The 15,479-nt window shown below is 37.8% G+C and overlaps 1 protein-coding gene across 1 annotated transcript; it reads left to right on the forward strand.

Moving 5' to 3' along the window:
* The first annotated feature begins 11,550 nt into the window (after positions 1-11,550).
* Positions 11,551-12,624, forward strand: LOC108363729 (uncharacterized). Its single transcript, XM_017617180.1, has 2 exons — positions 11,551-12,477; positions 12,535-12,624. Exons 1-2 carry the CDS (start codon positions 11,944-11,946, stop codon positions 12,622-12,624), a joined length of 624 nt encoding a protein of 207 aa, XP_017472669.1. The 5' UTR covers positions 11,551-11,943.
* The last annotated feature ends 2,855 nt before the right edge of the window (positions 12,625-15,479 follow it).

Here is a 15,479-nt window from a genome sequence, read left to right on the forward strand (position 1 = left end):
ATACTTCCATTCCTCAATTTCTTGCACATTTCAACTTCACCGCCGCAAACTGAGTCTATGACTTTTTTTATAAGAAAGGGGACACTTTTGAGAGGGTTGCCGCGCTTTCAATTCTATTGATTATCAAGTATTTAGGCGTTTTAGAATTACTGGTTAATAGTTTGTATTTGTTGGTCTGGTACAAGAGCTGTTCTACAGCTTTGTCGCGATCAGGAGGATCAGCCATTTGGCTAAAGTTTGTTGGTTCGTTAAATTTACTTGGGTTTTCACTCAAACCGGCGATAATATGTATATTAGTACGTACTGACAAATAAGACGAGATTAGCGAATGAACCGTTCCTCGTGGGAGTCAGGCGTAAACTGAATTTTTACATACATTTTTTAATTTTGGCCTATGGCAGCAACCACTGTGCTATGTAGCATTCTCAGGTTAATTTTTATATACACTGCTTAGTCCTCTTCGTTCATGATTTTACTGAGTATTTCTCCAACGTTATTTCTGTTTCAGAACGATGTGTGAATGTCGAATTTTTTGGAAAACGTTGGCCAGTTTGTATGTCGTTTTGACCGCTTAAGTTAACACTTCACTCTTGTTCCTAATCTTTCAATCTTTTAGTAGTATATATTGGTCTTGCCTCTTTTTCCTTAGTTAATGAGGTTTGCTCAAGTCTAGTTATTAATTGTCTAAATGCCGCATTTTCGTGTTGTTGGGGGTGGTTTGAGGTATTATGTATTACTTCGCCGGCTGCTGTGGGCTTTCTGTATATCTCGTGTTCCAGTCTGTTGGTAGCCTTGTTTAGTTTAATCGTTAAATCCTAACAGTTCAGTTTTGCAGAATCTTCCTTATGCATCGCGAATGATATATTTTTGTGCTGTTTATTGGGATAGTCCAATATCTGACCCTCATTTTTCCCCGTTATTATACATATTATGTTATCTAAATATCTAGCGTAGGGCCTGACCCCAATTCCGACGGTGAACAACTCGAAAATTTTAGGGGTTACTTTTGATAAGCTGCTCTCCTTCTCCGTACACACAACCGCTATTGTCTACAAAGTACAGAGCCGCAAGAAGGTCCTCAAGGCGCTCGCCGACAGCACCTGGTAAGCCCCTCGGGTACGGGCCGGAATATTTGCTGTCAGCACGAACTCGTGCGTGCATGGGCGTTCAGTAAAATTTTATAAAAGCACGAAAAAGCCCGTTGCTCATACTACAAATTGAGATAAGCTTTTGTTTTTACACAAAAAAAAAAAATTTACATAAGAGAAAAGCAAAAAAAGAAATATTTGGAAACCGATGGAAAAAATAAGATACTTAGTAGTTTTGTTTACATATCTGTACCAGGGTTATTGCGAATATTCGCATTGGCATTCGCAACCGCGGAGCTTCCGCATTAATTTTAACATTCGCATTCGCAATAATCAATGCGGAGCTTTTGCGAATGCGAATATTTTGCAAGTGGACCGATAAAACGTATATATGGCAAAAAAATTACATATTGTAGCCAATATTTTTGCCTGTGGTCGTAGGAGTATTTGTGTACCAAAACTGGTCAAATGTCATATTTATCAACTTTGATAAAAATGTCTTTAAAATATTATTTCTTAAGCTATATAACGGATCTATCAATGGGCAGCCATAAAAGTTCCCACATCTACTGACTTTTGACGTACGTCAAAGAGAACAGTCCTTTTAATAATATTTTTTTTCTGTGCTTTAAATACCTGCCTTGCTTTCTTTTTATTATGATTTTTTTGGACCAATCTTAAAAAACTACTAGACACAAAAGAAGAAAGTGTGCACTGTAATTCTTAACCAAATTTTCGTTATTTGCTTTTGATGTTAAATATATTCGTTTCAATAATAGTTTTGTTTACATGTTGTATAATTTTTTTTTCATAGGGATATGCAGTGGATCCTTGGCTAGAAACTTCTGTGGTAAAACTGTCCCTTCTTTGCTATTTAAAGTCAATGAGTAAGCTCCTTCAATAGGGATTTCCAGTAGAAATGATCAACGTCTAGCTATAAAGAGAATCGATGCTCAAATAATTAAAAAGCTATAGGTTTGACCTTTAATTAGATAAGAATTACGTAACTACCTGTTATTCAAATGCTTATAAAAAAACGGGGTGCTTCAAAAAAAAATAACAATATTCTGATCCGATTCGGCTGGCAGCCACGACTTTGAAAACAGAAGTTTGTTCAAAAATAATAATCTATTTTCCACATCCACCTATTTAGCTCGCTATAAGTACAAATTTTTCAAAGCAGTCGCAGCAGAAAGTATTAAAAATGAATTACAAAAACTAAAATCGAAAAGTGCTGATAAAGTTACAGGTTCTCCAAATTCTTAAACAACATGACATATGTATCTGGTTTGGCTTGTAAGCGCTGTTTAAACAACGATCTTGCTATTATACTAGATTCTAATTATTTTTTAAAAATACTTGACATCCGCATTCGCATTCGCATCCGCTGATGTTAGCTGTTAGATATTCGCATCCGCGGATGCCTAAAATTCCACATCCGCAACATCCCTAATCTGTACATAAAATACCTTCCACTTTTTCTACTTCCCTGGAAATATATTATAAAAATTGATTCGCTTAAGTAAATATACATACATAAATACAAAATTAAACATATGTACAATAAAAGTTGGCTCTTTATCTCCGGGCTGGGACGTCGTGCCGGGCCGGGCCGGGCCGGGCCGGGCCGGGCCGGGCCGGGCCGGGCCGGGCCCCACTAAAATTCTTAACGTGCGGGTTCGTGCGTGTTTTTGAAAGTTGATTTTGCACTCGTGCCGGGACGGGTCTGAAAATTTAGGCCCGTGCCCATCTCTAGTCTGGATAATGTAGCTGAAAACGTTGGTTCAAATCAATCCGCAATCAAGTTGGACGTTTTGCCCACAAACATTGCAATTTTGCGAGCAGTCTCATTGTAAAATCTCATTTTTACAATTTCATAATCTCCGCTTACATTTATAAAATTCAACGAAAGCACGTACCTATTTCGGCTGAGTTATCCATTTTCGGTTATTTAGTGTACAAAATAAACGCAAATTAAATGAGTTTGTACAACATGGCCATTAATGTAGCAATAAGTTGTACAACTTGCCAGAAAATCCAAATTTTTTGATCTTTCATACCACCAAGACATAAATTCATTCAACAGGCCCACAAACGGTGCAATCTAGAGCAAAACACCACCAAGTTGGACCAACGGTCGCTAAGTTTAACATCGGGCGAAAATTTCAACTGCGCCTGTAACACTACCTTATATAAGTTGGCCTTGCTATCATCCTCACATATGTTCATCAGAGTATTCCAATGAAGGACGAGTTTATACAAGGAGATATCAAGAGCACAAAACTAATATAGAAAATTACACGCACAATGACAAACATGAACAAATGTACAACAAACACATAATTTTTGACAATCAGTACAGTTCGCATTTATATCAACGAGCAGCTTATTAGATTTGTTTTCGTTTGTACTACATATGTGCATATATACATGTACACAAACATATGTACATACACAAACATATGTGCATACATACAAATATATATACATACAACCATTCAAACATATGTACATACATGAAAACATTGCTGTCCATAAGTACATACATATGCCCATCAGTACATCAACGAAGCCCGTTTGCTTCATCATAAATATATCCATACAAACATATGTACATACGTACGAATGGATGTAGTTACGCGAAGCACGCTTGCATCATTTATACATATATTGCTTGGTAGCGGCAGAGCTGAAATGCGCAATGAGTTTGTCCATACATACATATATATGTATACATACATACGTGCATTCAAACTTCCTCTTCCCTATACTACCTTTATCTTCCTTCTCACTCATGTAACGTTTTCAGTTTTAAACATTTCACTATCCATTTTTGCGATACCGCCGCCTAAGAAATTTCACTTCAATAACGCGTAAAATCGCTTGGAAAATTATACAATTTTTTTTTAGGTAAAGACGCTATCAATTAGGAAGGAGAGTATAAAGTGTGATCAGAACGATGGACCAATAACGTAAGCGAAAATCCATTTTCAAAATCGGGAGCAGAAGTTCTTGGTAACTGCGAAGAATATGCTTCTCCATCGCTTAACAAACTTCTCCACATTCTGGCTACAGTTCCAGCTAACAACGCTACTAAGTTAAGCTAAGCTGGCTAAGTTTTTAAATCCTTCGCCAGTTAAAAACATGATTGCGTAGTATCATGAATGAATAAAGACAGATAGGTCTAGCCCTTTTACACGTACACTTAGATATTGAAATTAACACTGGAAGGATAATAGAAAGATTCGCAAAATGAAGGCGCAAAATTGAGTTTCCAATTTAAATTATTATAATCAAAGTTCTCAATAAGTTGTTAAGTTACCTAATTACATCCTTCATTTGACAAACATTAGCTGTGTTTTTTTTACATGCATATACATCTACGCTTAACGTGTAAAAAAAAAACAATAATCGAAAATTTCCATTCCAAAACAAATAATTTTGATTTTATCGACAACTATTTATAAGCGCACATAAAGTATGTCGCTTACAGCTCCATAAGACTTGTAAGCGTAGATACGTATGCGTATAAAAAACACGCCTATTGTAAGCAAAAAATAAGTATTTAAAAGTAATAAACCCAACCCAATTGTGTTTTTTTTTTTACAAAATACATAGTATATTTGTTTTATTAGAGGGGACTCTGTAAATGGACCTTGCACCAATTTCACAAAATGAAACTTACTAAAAGTAAAATTACATCACAAAACACTTTACTTCGCACTTCATAAATATTACTCGAACCTCTATTAGCATGAAAAATAATTGAGGGTTCAAGCAGGTTGGATGCTAGGTCATATATCTTCGATTGGTGACTCCGCTGTGAATCAAGTTAGATGCCTGTAAGTTGATCCCAATCGCCCCTCCCCAAATAAATTCCTGTATCCGCCACTGCTATATAGTTATGTTAGGATTTTTGGTTAGCGACATACTTATAACCAGATTATCTGCTTTTTCGAGATGAATTATCCAATATATAATTAGGAATACAAAATTTCTCCTCTGACATTCGTAGGATATCGCAATGTTGAAACTACCCGTCGCTAACATTGAAAAAGGAGAGAACGTGAACTAGTTGGGCTGAAACACAAGCTGGTACAATTCTAGTTCACAACTAGGAGCTTTCCCTGCAGGGTCGACGGGGACGGAAGCTTTGTTGATAACAAAGCCAACAAAACGCTGCTTTCCCTTGGTCTCGCCAACTCGGACTATCCTCCAATCAAGCGTGAGTAGTCCTACGCTGCCCAGTCGGATAAATTCCAGAATCTCCTCCGGTTTTGACGGTTCACCTGCATAGACCCATAAGTACGGACTTTNGTGAGTAGTCCTACGCTGCCCAGTCGGATAAATTCCAGAATCTCCTCCGGCTTTGACGGTTCACCTGCATAGACCCATAAGTACGGACTTTAAAACCAGTCTATGGGACCACCTCTTAGACACTACCTTTCCGATGCAAAAAGAATTATCGAAATCAGTTGACGTAGTCCAAAGGTGTGCGGTAACATACATAAAAGAAAAAAATATATTCCGACGAACTGATAACCTCCTCTTTTTTGGAAGTCGGTTAAAAATACGAGCTACGTTTGCAAATCCATCGAGTGTTTTACTACTGGATGGGTATACTTTCAGAAAATGTTAACGAAGTCGTAAGGAAGTATGTGTTATCGGCGCACATACAATACAATATAGAAAAAGCTACAATTTAGTCTTCGCTGAGCAAATTAGTTAGACAATAAGGGTATGGGGGGGGGCAGTGCAATGCAAACTCTTAGCATANATTTAGTCTTCGCTGAGCAAATTAGTTAGACAATAAGGGTATGGGGGGGGCAGTACAATGCAAACTCTTAGCATTGACAATATCACAAAGAAAATGCTCATCAATGAAGGTTAGTATTTTCGTGTCCGGTAATATCATTGCTGTAATCACGGCTTTGATGATGCTTTGGCCCCGCTGCCGCAAAAAGATATTATTTTAGTTCATTTTATTTGATTTCCCGCACCATTCAATTGCACTAAATTCCAACTTCATTTTGTAGGACGAACAGCTCTACATGGGTTTGGACATCGAAAGCAAATTTCGTAGAAATTCTGAAGAAATATTGATCCCCTCAAACAATTTTAATCATACTTTGTGCTACTTACAGCTTTCATACATTTTTTATTGACTCCCACAACATTGTACCTTAGGAAATGCACGGGTTTGCGTGATATAACTTATCGATTTCCCACATGCACACTGAAGCACTTAGACATAGTTGGGTGTTACATTGACCTTGAAGACCACTTCCACAAATATGAATTTCCAATGCTGGAAAGCTTAACACTCAACTGGCAGCCAAGTATCAAATGGCGTAATTTACTAGGCAAATTTGGCAGCCTGCAGAGATTAACTATTGAAAGTATTTGCAGCCAAGGCGCAAAGGTATCGTCCCGTAATGCTTCATTGTTGCTATAGTTTGTGATCCACGTTTCAAAACTGGGTTTTTTCCGACATTAATAAATCTAAAAACTGGGTGAACTAATTCGTAAATATAAATCAGTTATGTAGCATGCTGAAACCAGTTGAATCATATGAAAAAGGCCAAATTCTATGGAAATCTCCTATTGAAGAGCGACCCCACCAGGATGGCAATGCTTTGAGGAAATCGCCAACGGCTCTGATGCGGATTCCAGTTCTCCAGGGAATGCTAAGTCCTCAGAGGGAAAGTAAACTTCCAGCGATACCGGCAGAACTATACTCCGCGAGGGAAATTCGAAGCCGGTGGAGAACCTGTCGACGGCCCCTCTCTTTATGCCCACCCCGGGCACATCCAACTCGCAGGGGGTAGTAGCCGAGCTAAGTCCTCCACGGGCAAGCATAGGACTTCTCCTGCGAGTAAAACTCCAACGACCGGGGCAAACGACCTCGATCGGCGCCCTGGCTACTCCAATGCAGCAAAAATAATTCTGCCCTCCGTCAGGGCTCAGTGCGACCGAAGGGCAGCCCCTAAGGTCATTAAACGACTGGGAGTCATTCCACATGACTAGCTGGCGGAGAAGCAAAAGGCCTCCCTCAAGTGGGCAATGGAAATCTTCGCCGCCAGCGACAAGCGATCCTCCGGGGAAGGCGGGAAAAACCACTCGGGTAAGGCAAATTCACGGAAGGACTTAGCTCCCAAAAGACAACGATCTCAGGACACGACTCGAGTGGATCCAAAACCGTCCGTCCATGGCCGTCAAAGACCACCGCACGCTGGCGGTGTTGGACAAGGGCCATCCGGACGGCCACATTAGCAATTGGAAGTCCGTACTGATGGGTCTATGCAGGTGAACCGTCAAAGCCGGAGAAGATTCTGGAATTCATCCGACTGGGCAGCGAAGGACTGCCCACGCGTGATTGGAGGATAGTCCGAGTTGGCGAGACCAAGGGAAAGCAGCGTTTTGTTGGCTTTGTCATCAACGAAGCAGGGAAAGATACTAGTTGTGAACTAGAATTGTACCAGCATGCGTTTCAACACAACTAGTTCACGTTCTCTCCTTTTTCAATGTTAGCGACTGGTAGGTTTAACATTGCGATGTACTACGAGATGTCAGAGGAGAAATTTTGTATTCTTAATTACATATTGGATAATTCATCTAGAAAAAGCAGATAATCAGGTTATAAGTATGTCGCTTATAAAAAATCCTAACATAACTATATTGCAGTGGCGATACAGGATTTTATTTGGGGAGGGGCGATTGGGATCAACTTGTCAAATAACCTTAAATTACAGGTATCTAACTTGATTCACAGCGGAGTTACCAATCGAATATATATGACCTACTAGCATCCAACCTGCTTCAACCGTCATTTATTTTTCATACTAAAGCAACAAAGTCTAAGCGGTAGAAGTTACAGCAGCTATTTCGGAATAACCACATCTCCTCATCAGACTTCTTTTTTCTAGACTTCAGCAGGGATCGAACCTGTGTAATCGATGTTCAAAGTCAGAAGCGGTAACCACTGAGCTATGTACATGGCGTAAATNGACGGCCACATTAGCAATTGGAAGTCCGTACTGATGGGTCTATGCAGGTGAACCGTCAAAGCCGGAGAAGATTCTGGAATTCATCCGACTGGGCAGCGAAGGACTGCCCACGCGTGATTGGAGGATAGTCCGAGTGGCCGAGACCAAGGGAAAGCAGCGTTTTGTTGGCTTTGTCATCAACGAAGCAGGGAAAGATACTAGTTGTGAACTAGAATTGTACCAGCATGCGTTTCAACACAACTAGTTCACGTTCTCTCCTTTTTCAATGTTAGCGACTGGTAGGTTTAACATTGCGATGTACTACGAGATGTCAGAGGAGAAATTTTGTATTCTTAATTACATATTGGATAATTCATCTAGAAAAAGCAGATAATCAGGTTATAAGTATGTCGCTTATAAAAAATCCTAACATAACTATATTGCAGTGGCGATACAGGATTTTATTTGGGGAGGGGCGATTGGGATCAACTTGTCAAATAACCTTAAATTACAGGTATCTAACTTGATTCACAGCGGAGTTACCAATCGAATATATATGACCTACTAGCATCCAACCTGCTTCAACCGTCATTTATTTTTCATACTAAAGCAACAAAGTCTAAGCGGTAGAAGTTACAGCAGCTATTTCGGAATAACCACATCTCCTCATCAGACTTCTTTTTTCTAGACTTCAGCAGGGATCGAACCTGCGTATTCGATGTTCAAAGTCAGAAGCGTTAACCACTGAGCTATGTACATCCCGTAAACTCTTGTTGCTAATTCATTTTCCTTATTCAACCAACTACTATCAAGTGCAGCTGATTTGCCGCTATTTAAACTCGACAGCGTGGTTGTTGTTGTCAATTATATATATCCGTTTGCTTATTTGCTTTTTTGTATAGTTTCAGGCAGGCTTATTAACATTTTTATTTTTAATATTTTTATTGAGCTTTGTACCACGATTGTTTATTAGGAAAAATTGAAAAAGCAACAAAGTCTAAGCGGTAGAATCAGCTGAACTTGATTGTAGTTGGTTGAATAAGGAAAATGAATTAGCAACAAGAGTCTACGGGATGTACATAGCTCAGTGGTTAACGATTCTGACTTTGAACATCGATTACACAGGTTAGGTCCGTGTTTTGAAAAGATATTTTCTCCGTCTGCAACCCGGATTTATCGATTATTTTTGGAAAATAGGGTAGAAACGTCAAAAACTAAAGATAAACAACAATGAATGCCGCTAAGCAAAAAAACACGTAGTTGATGTCTTTTATTAAAAAATGTTATGAAAATCGAGCTAGCATGCAAGCTAACATATCGTACCGTCCCTTAATGCTTCTCTGTTGCTATAGTTTGCGACCCACGTTTCAAAACTCAGATTTTCCTGACATCAATAAATCCAAAAACCGGGTAGATGTTGAACTTATTCCCAAATATAAATCAGTTAGCATGCAGAAACCAGTTGAACCATATGAAGAATGCGAAATTCTACTGAAAGGTTGTATGAATGAAAAATATATAAACTTTGGGTGTGTATGCAGTTTGGCTGGACCAGATCAGGATTTGAAGATAATTTAGATCAAAAAAATATCCATGTTCGGGTCGAGTTTGTCTTCATTTGTCAATGAAATTACTTCAAAATCTTTACTTAATTGCTGTTTTTACATTTCTTTTATTGAAAACTAATCCTAATAATAATTTTCAGCCCTTAAAACTCGTACTTCAGTTAGTGGAACTCGATTTTATAAACTTTTTGACAGATTTTTTAATTTTGTTTGCTCATTTTTTGACTTTTGACCTTTTGGAATTTTTATCCTAAAATTGTTAAATTTTTCGTGGAGGTATCTGTGCGCAAATATTTAATTTTAATCTTTACTGAAAAATGCGGATATTACCTCTATAATATTGCAATGTATACTTGTATTTTCAACATTGCGGTGTCCTACGAGATGTAAATTATCAAGATGGTCCCAATGACCGTCAGAGCAAAACACTCGCGTGGTAAAAAAATTTTTTTTATTTAATTTATTCAACAATTTTTATTGAGCCGTTTTTTAGTGAAAAACGTATTGTGGACAAGCAACAATAATTTGAAAAAATGGTAGAAGTGATAGCTATTTCGGAAATCACCACATTTGCTCATCAGACTTCTTTCATTCAGTAGGCTTCGAACCGACGATCCCACTGACTCAGCCAGTTGCCTACGCACTGTGCTAAGTTCGCCTGGTAAATTATCGTTGCTTTTTCCCCACTTTTTCATTTGTTAAGCCAACACAATCAAGGGCAGCTATTCCGCTCCAATTTACCCTTGATCATGTGTTGTTGGTTTTTGTTATTAATTATATTTTTAGAATGTTCAACTTTTAGGTGTGCTCGCCCTTAAGTTGTTTGTTTTTGTTATTTTATGGCCTTATAACAATTATATTCAACAATTTTTATTGAGCTTGAGGCGGTTTTTTAATGAAAAACTTATTGTGGAAAAGCAACAATAATTTGAAAAAAATGGTAGAAGTGATAGCTATTTCGGAAATCACCACATTTCCTCATCATACTTCTTTCAGTAGGCTTCGAACCGACAATCCCACTGACTCAGCCAGTTACCTACGCACTGTGCTAAGTTCGCCTTGTAAATTATCGTTGCTTTTTCCCACTTTTTCATTTGTTAAGCCAACACAATCAAGCGCAGCTATTCCGCTGCAATTTACACTTGATCATGTGGTTGTTGGTTTTTGTTATTTATTCTATTTTTAGAATGTTCCACTTTTAGGTGTGCTCGTCCTTAAGTTGTTTGTTTTTGTTATTTTATGGCCTTATAACAATTATATTCAATAATTTTTATTGAGCTTGAGGCGGTTTTTTAATGAAAAACTTATTATTATATGTGTCTTAACCTTTAATTTCGCTCAGACATTTATTTTAACCAATTTTTCGACTTTTTTGAAAACTACTTAGGCCGAGGCATGAAAGCGTTAGTAGGCTGTAAAATAACAAGTAATTTTTAGCAAAAAAAAACCGACTTAAAAAAATATATATATCTATATGTATTTCATAATCCAATGATCGGATCTAAACCCGTCTATGGGACCACATCTGAGACACTACCTTTCTGATGCAAAAAGAATTATCGAAATCGGTTGACGTAGTCCAGTGGTGTGCGGTAACATACATAAAAGAAAAAAAAATATTCCGACGAACTGATAACCTCCTCTTTTTTTGGAAGTCGGTTAAAAATACGAGCTACGTTTGCAAATCCATCGAGTGTTTTACAACTGGATGGGTATACTTTCAGAAAATGTTAACGAAGTCGTAAGGAAGTAAGTGTTAAGGGCGCACATACAATACAATATAGAAAAAGCTACAATTTAGTCTTCGCTGAGCAAATAAGTTAGACAATAAGGGTATGTGGGGGGCAGTACAATGCAAACGCTTAGCGTAGACAATATCACAAAGAAAATTGCCATCAATGAAGGTTAGTATTTTCGTGTCCGGTAATATCATTGCTGTAATCACGGCTTTGATGATGCTTTGGCCCCGCTGCCGCAAATTATTTTAGTTCATTTTATTTTATTTCCGGCACCATTCAATTGCACTAAATTCCAACTTCATTTTGTAGGACGAACAGCTCTACATCGGTTTGGACATCGAAAGCAAATTTCGTAGAAATTCTGAAGAAATATTGATCCCGTCAAACAATTTTAATCATACTTTGTGCTACTTACAGCTTTCATAAATTTTTTATTGACTCCCACAACATTGTACCTTAGGAACTGCACGAGTTTGCGTGATATAACTTATGCACGCTGAAGCACTTAGACATAGTTGGGTGTTACATTGACCTTGAAGACCACTTCCACAAATATGAATTTCCAATGCTGGAAAGCTTAACACTCAACTGGCAGCCAAGTATCAAATGGCGTAATTTACTAGGCAAATTTGGCAGCCTGCAGAGATTAACTATTGAAAGTATTTGCAGCCAAGGCGCAAAGAGTCGCCGCGCGCTATTACAGGCAATTGCAGAGTACAAAAATATCAAAGTAATCACCGTTTGCGGCTTATCCAGTGTAGAAGGGATCGCTCAACTAAGTAAGCTCACTGACAGAGAACTGGGATTTCGTATTAGAAACGGCGCGGAGAATAGCTTGTCCCAATTGTGCGGTCTACAAAACTTGCACACCCTCTATCTGGAACATACGACAAACATCTGGAATACAGATTTGCTGAATGTAATAAAGACTTGTTCAAACTTGAGAAAAATTACGCTGGATTATTGCTATGGTGTAACGAAAGACTTCGTATTTAATGCCGCTAAGTTCTTGAGGGAACGTGATACGTACGAACCACTGAAAGCGCGTTTCAACCTTGAGCTTTGCAGCTGTGCTAATATCGGTGAAGATATACTAGCGGTAAGTAAGTAGTAGTAACGAAATAAATGTCTTCACTCATGTTGTGATGTTTTCAAGGATCCTATGTACGCAAGCGCTGAGTCCGCCATGAGCTTAATTGTATTTTTCAAATGTAAATATGCAGCGACTGACTATCGAAATGAGTAAGTGAATGAATGAAAACTTTAATAAGTTGAATATAATTGTTATAAGGCCATGTTTCATTTATTTTTATAATTTACTTTTTTTAATTTATTTATTTTTAATTCCTTTTCTTTTATTTAGGATTTTTATTGTAATATGTAAATTTAATTAAAAAAATCTTTTTTTTATATCTTTTTTTTATGGCACAAGCATAAATTTATTATATGAAATATAGATATAACTGTCAAATAACAAGAGTAACACTTTTTGCGCACATGTCGAGAAGACAGCTCTTTTCTAGAATCGTTCTTTTCTTTTTGTATATTTTATAGTTTAAATAAAGGATTATATATATTAAGCGTATCAATGGCCACAAGGATCAAAGTATTCTAAAGAAGTGGAAAAGAACTTTGTTTCCAAAAAAAAGTAGAAACAAGTATTTGGCCATAATACAAAGTCATCTAAATAACGAATGCTGAAATGAAGGCGTTCTTCCAATAAATGCAACAGCAGCGAGAAAAAGGCAGCGCCGCCATGCAAGAGCTGGTGAAGTAACTTCTGGAGATTAAACAGCCATCAGGCAACACGATACAAGCTGAAAACTCGACAGAATTCCGTATAGAGGCATTGAACAAGTATTCAAGAGTTATCGTTTAGCGTTGAAGATAACATCACTTTTGACGAGTGGTATGCACGGTACGAAGATTTGTTTGAAGTCAAAGGAGCAAATCCTGACGACGCAACCAAAGTCCGCCTACTCTTACGCAAGCTTAGCGTCCTAGAGCATACCAAGTATGTAAATTTCATTTTCCAAAACATCCACGAGACCACACCTTCAAAGAAACAGCGGAAAAGTTCACAAAACTTTTTGGTTCGCAAAAGTCTCTTTTTAACATGCGCTATCAGTGCCTACAGATAACCAAAGTTGCTATTGCAGATGTTTTTAACGTTCGCAATCAACGTAAATAAAGAATGTAAAAAATTTCAACTTAATCAACTAACGCTAGACCAATTCAAGTGTTTAATTTTCATCACGGGGTTAAATTCTCCAGCGGATTTTGGGGTTAAAACCAAGTTGCCTACAAGACTAGACAGCGGCGAAGAAACCCTTGCACATGACAAGTTGTCAGCAGAGTGTAAGCGGCTATTAAATCTAAAGACAGACACAGCATTAATCGAAAACGAAAATGAGACACGCATAGTTACAAAGGTGCAGGCGAAGATCCACAACAAGCGAGTTCCAAAAATACCGTGTTGGTTTTGCGGATTTATGCATTATACATCCGAATGTCCGTTCAGTAAGCATAAATGCAAACACTGCAACCGTGTGGGGCACCAAGAAGGCTATTGTTATTCCGGCAAAACTTACAAAGATCATCTACCTCACCATGTCGGTCTAATTGCCGCTGGGGATGGGGCTTAAGTGATGCTATGTCAGTCATACTGGTGTGCCGGGTACAGCACCATGAAACAAGAGGGGTACTGGGTATAGGACTGGAGTCTAAGGTTGCTCACCCGTAGTTCGTGTGGCGGCCGTGGGCTGCAGCTCCTATGCACACAGACGCCCGCACCGACATTCCCCAACCCAACAAGTCGAGGTACAACAGGGCTGTCTTCATTCTTGACAAGATTGCCAAAAATGCAGCGGCCGGTACTGTACACCTGAGGTGGTGGAGGAGTACAGGAGGAACCTTACTTCAAAACCACCAAAAAACCCTGTGGCAGTTAAACGAGGTATATCTAAGGTAGGGCTGCCAGACGTCCCGGTTTTCCCGGACATGTCACTGTTTTAGACTATTTCTCCCGGTGTCCCGGTCCAACCTTAAAATGTCCCGGGTTTCATTTAAGTGTCCCGGTTTTCGATTTGATGGCACAAATTTTGAATAAATACACTGAGAGAAAAAATGCGTTGTAATATTAAGAAAAATTTTATGAATTTACTGGGGGAAATAACGCAATAAACATGAACATTTTTTATTTGATTATCGTTTAAAGGGTTCGTATTTAAAAACAATACTTTCATACCACGAACAAGTGGTGTTGAATCAAAATGAACATTTGAATGTACATTTGCATGTCTGGCTGTAGCCGAGTGCACGAAGATGCTTGCCACAATTTGCTAATTTCCAGAGCGTCAGGGTTCAAATCCCATTACAGGCAGCATGGAATTTAAATATTTTTTTAACTTAATTATGAAAAAGCAATCGGTAATTGCAAATCGCTTCATTTTAATATGGGCGTATTTGAATTGAATATATCTATACTATATACTAAAATTTGTATACTTAAATGTATTACGAGTTGGGTTGGTGCTCTTTCATATGCGATTTTTTTTTTTTAATTTAGCACGTTTTGCACAAGCAATAGTTGATAATTAATATAAGTATGTATCTAAATACGTTAAAATGACATGCACAGAGTTTTACAATTATATTAAGCAAAAGCCAGAAGTTTTGAAACAAGCTCACAGCAACGAAACAAATGACTGATATTTTAATGTTACCTTGTATTTAATGTTTTTTCATTGATTACTTATAAGTACCGTGCCGTACAAAATTATTGGCTCGGATACTCTTTCATCTGATCACAAATTTTGAAAATGTAGCTTTTGAGCCAATTAGTAAAGTGCAAGTCTGAAGTTACCAGAAAATTTCGTTGATTTCTTGCAATTATTTATTTTTTGCTGAGTGTCTTCCGCATACAAAAAAATTTCGAACATAGTTTGTCTGGAAAAAACTCTCAGTAAAAACAATACCAAAAATCAACTAAATTTTTATGGGCTGCATTTTCATTTTCAAAATTTTTATAAAAAAGTCTGAATAGAAAGTTGCGAATTTGTATGCAAAATTATTGCATTTTCCCGAGTTTTGCACAAAGTT

Source organism: Rhagoletis zephyria, unplaced genomic scaffold (assembly GCF_001687245.7).
Source record: "Rhagoletis zephyria isolate East Lansing unplaced genomic scaffold, Rhagoletis_zephyria_1.1 Rzeph_scaffold_01351, whole genome shotgun sequence".
Lineage (NCBI taxonomy): Eukaryota > Metazoa > Arthropoda > Insecta > Diptera > Tephritidae > Rhagoletis > Rhagoletis zephyria.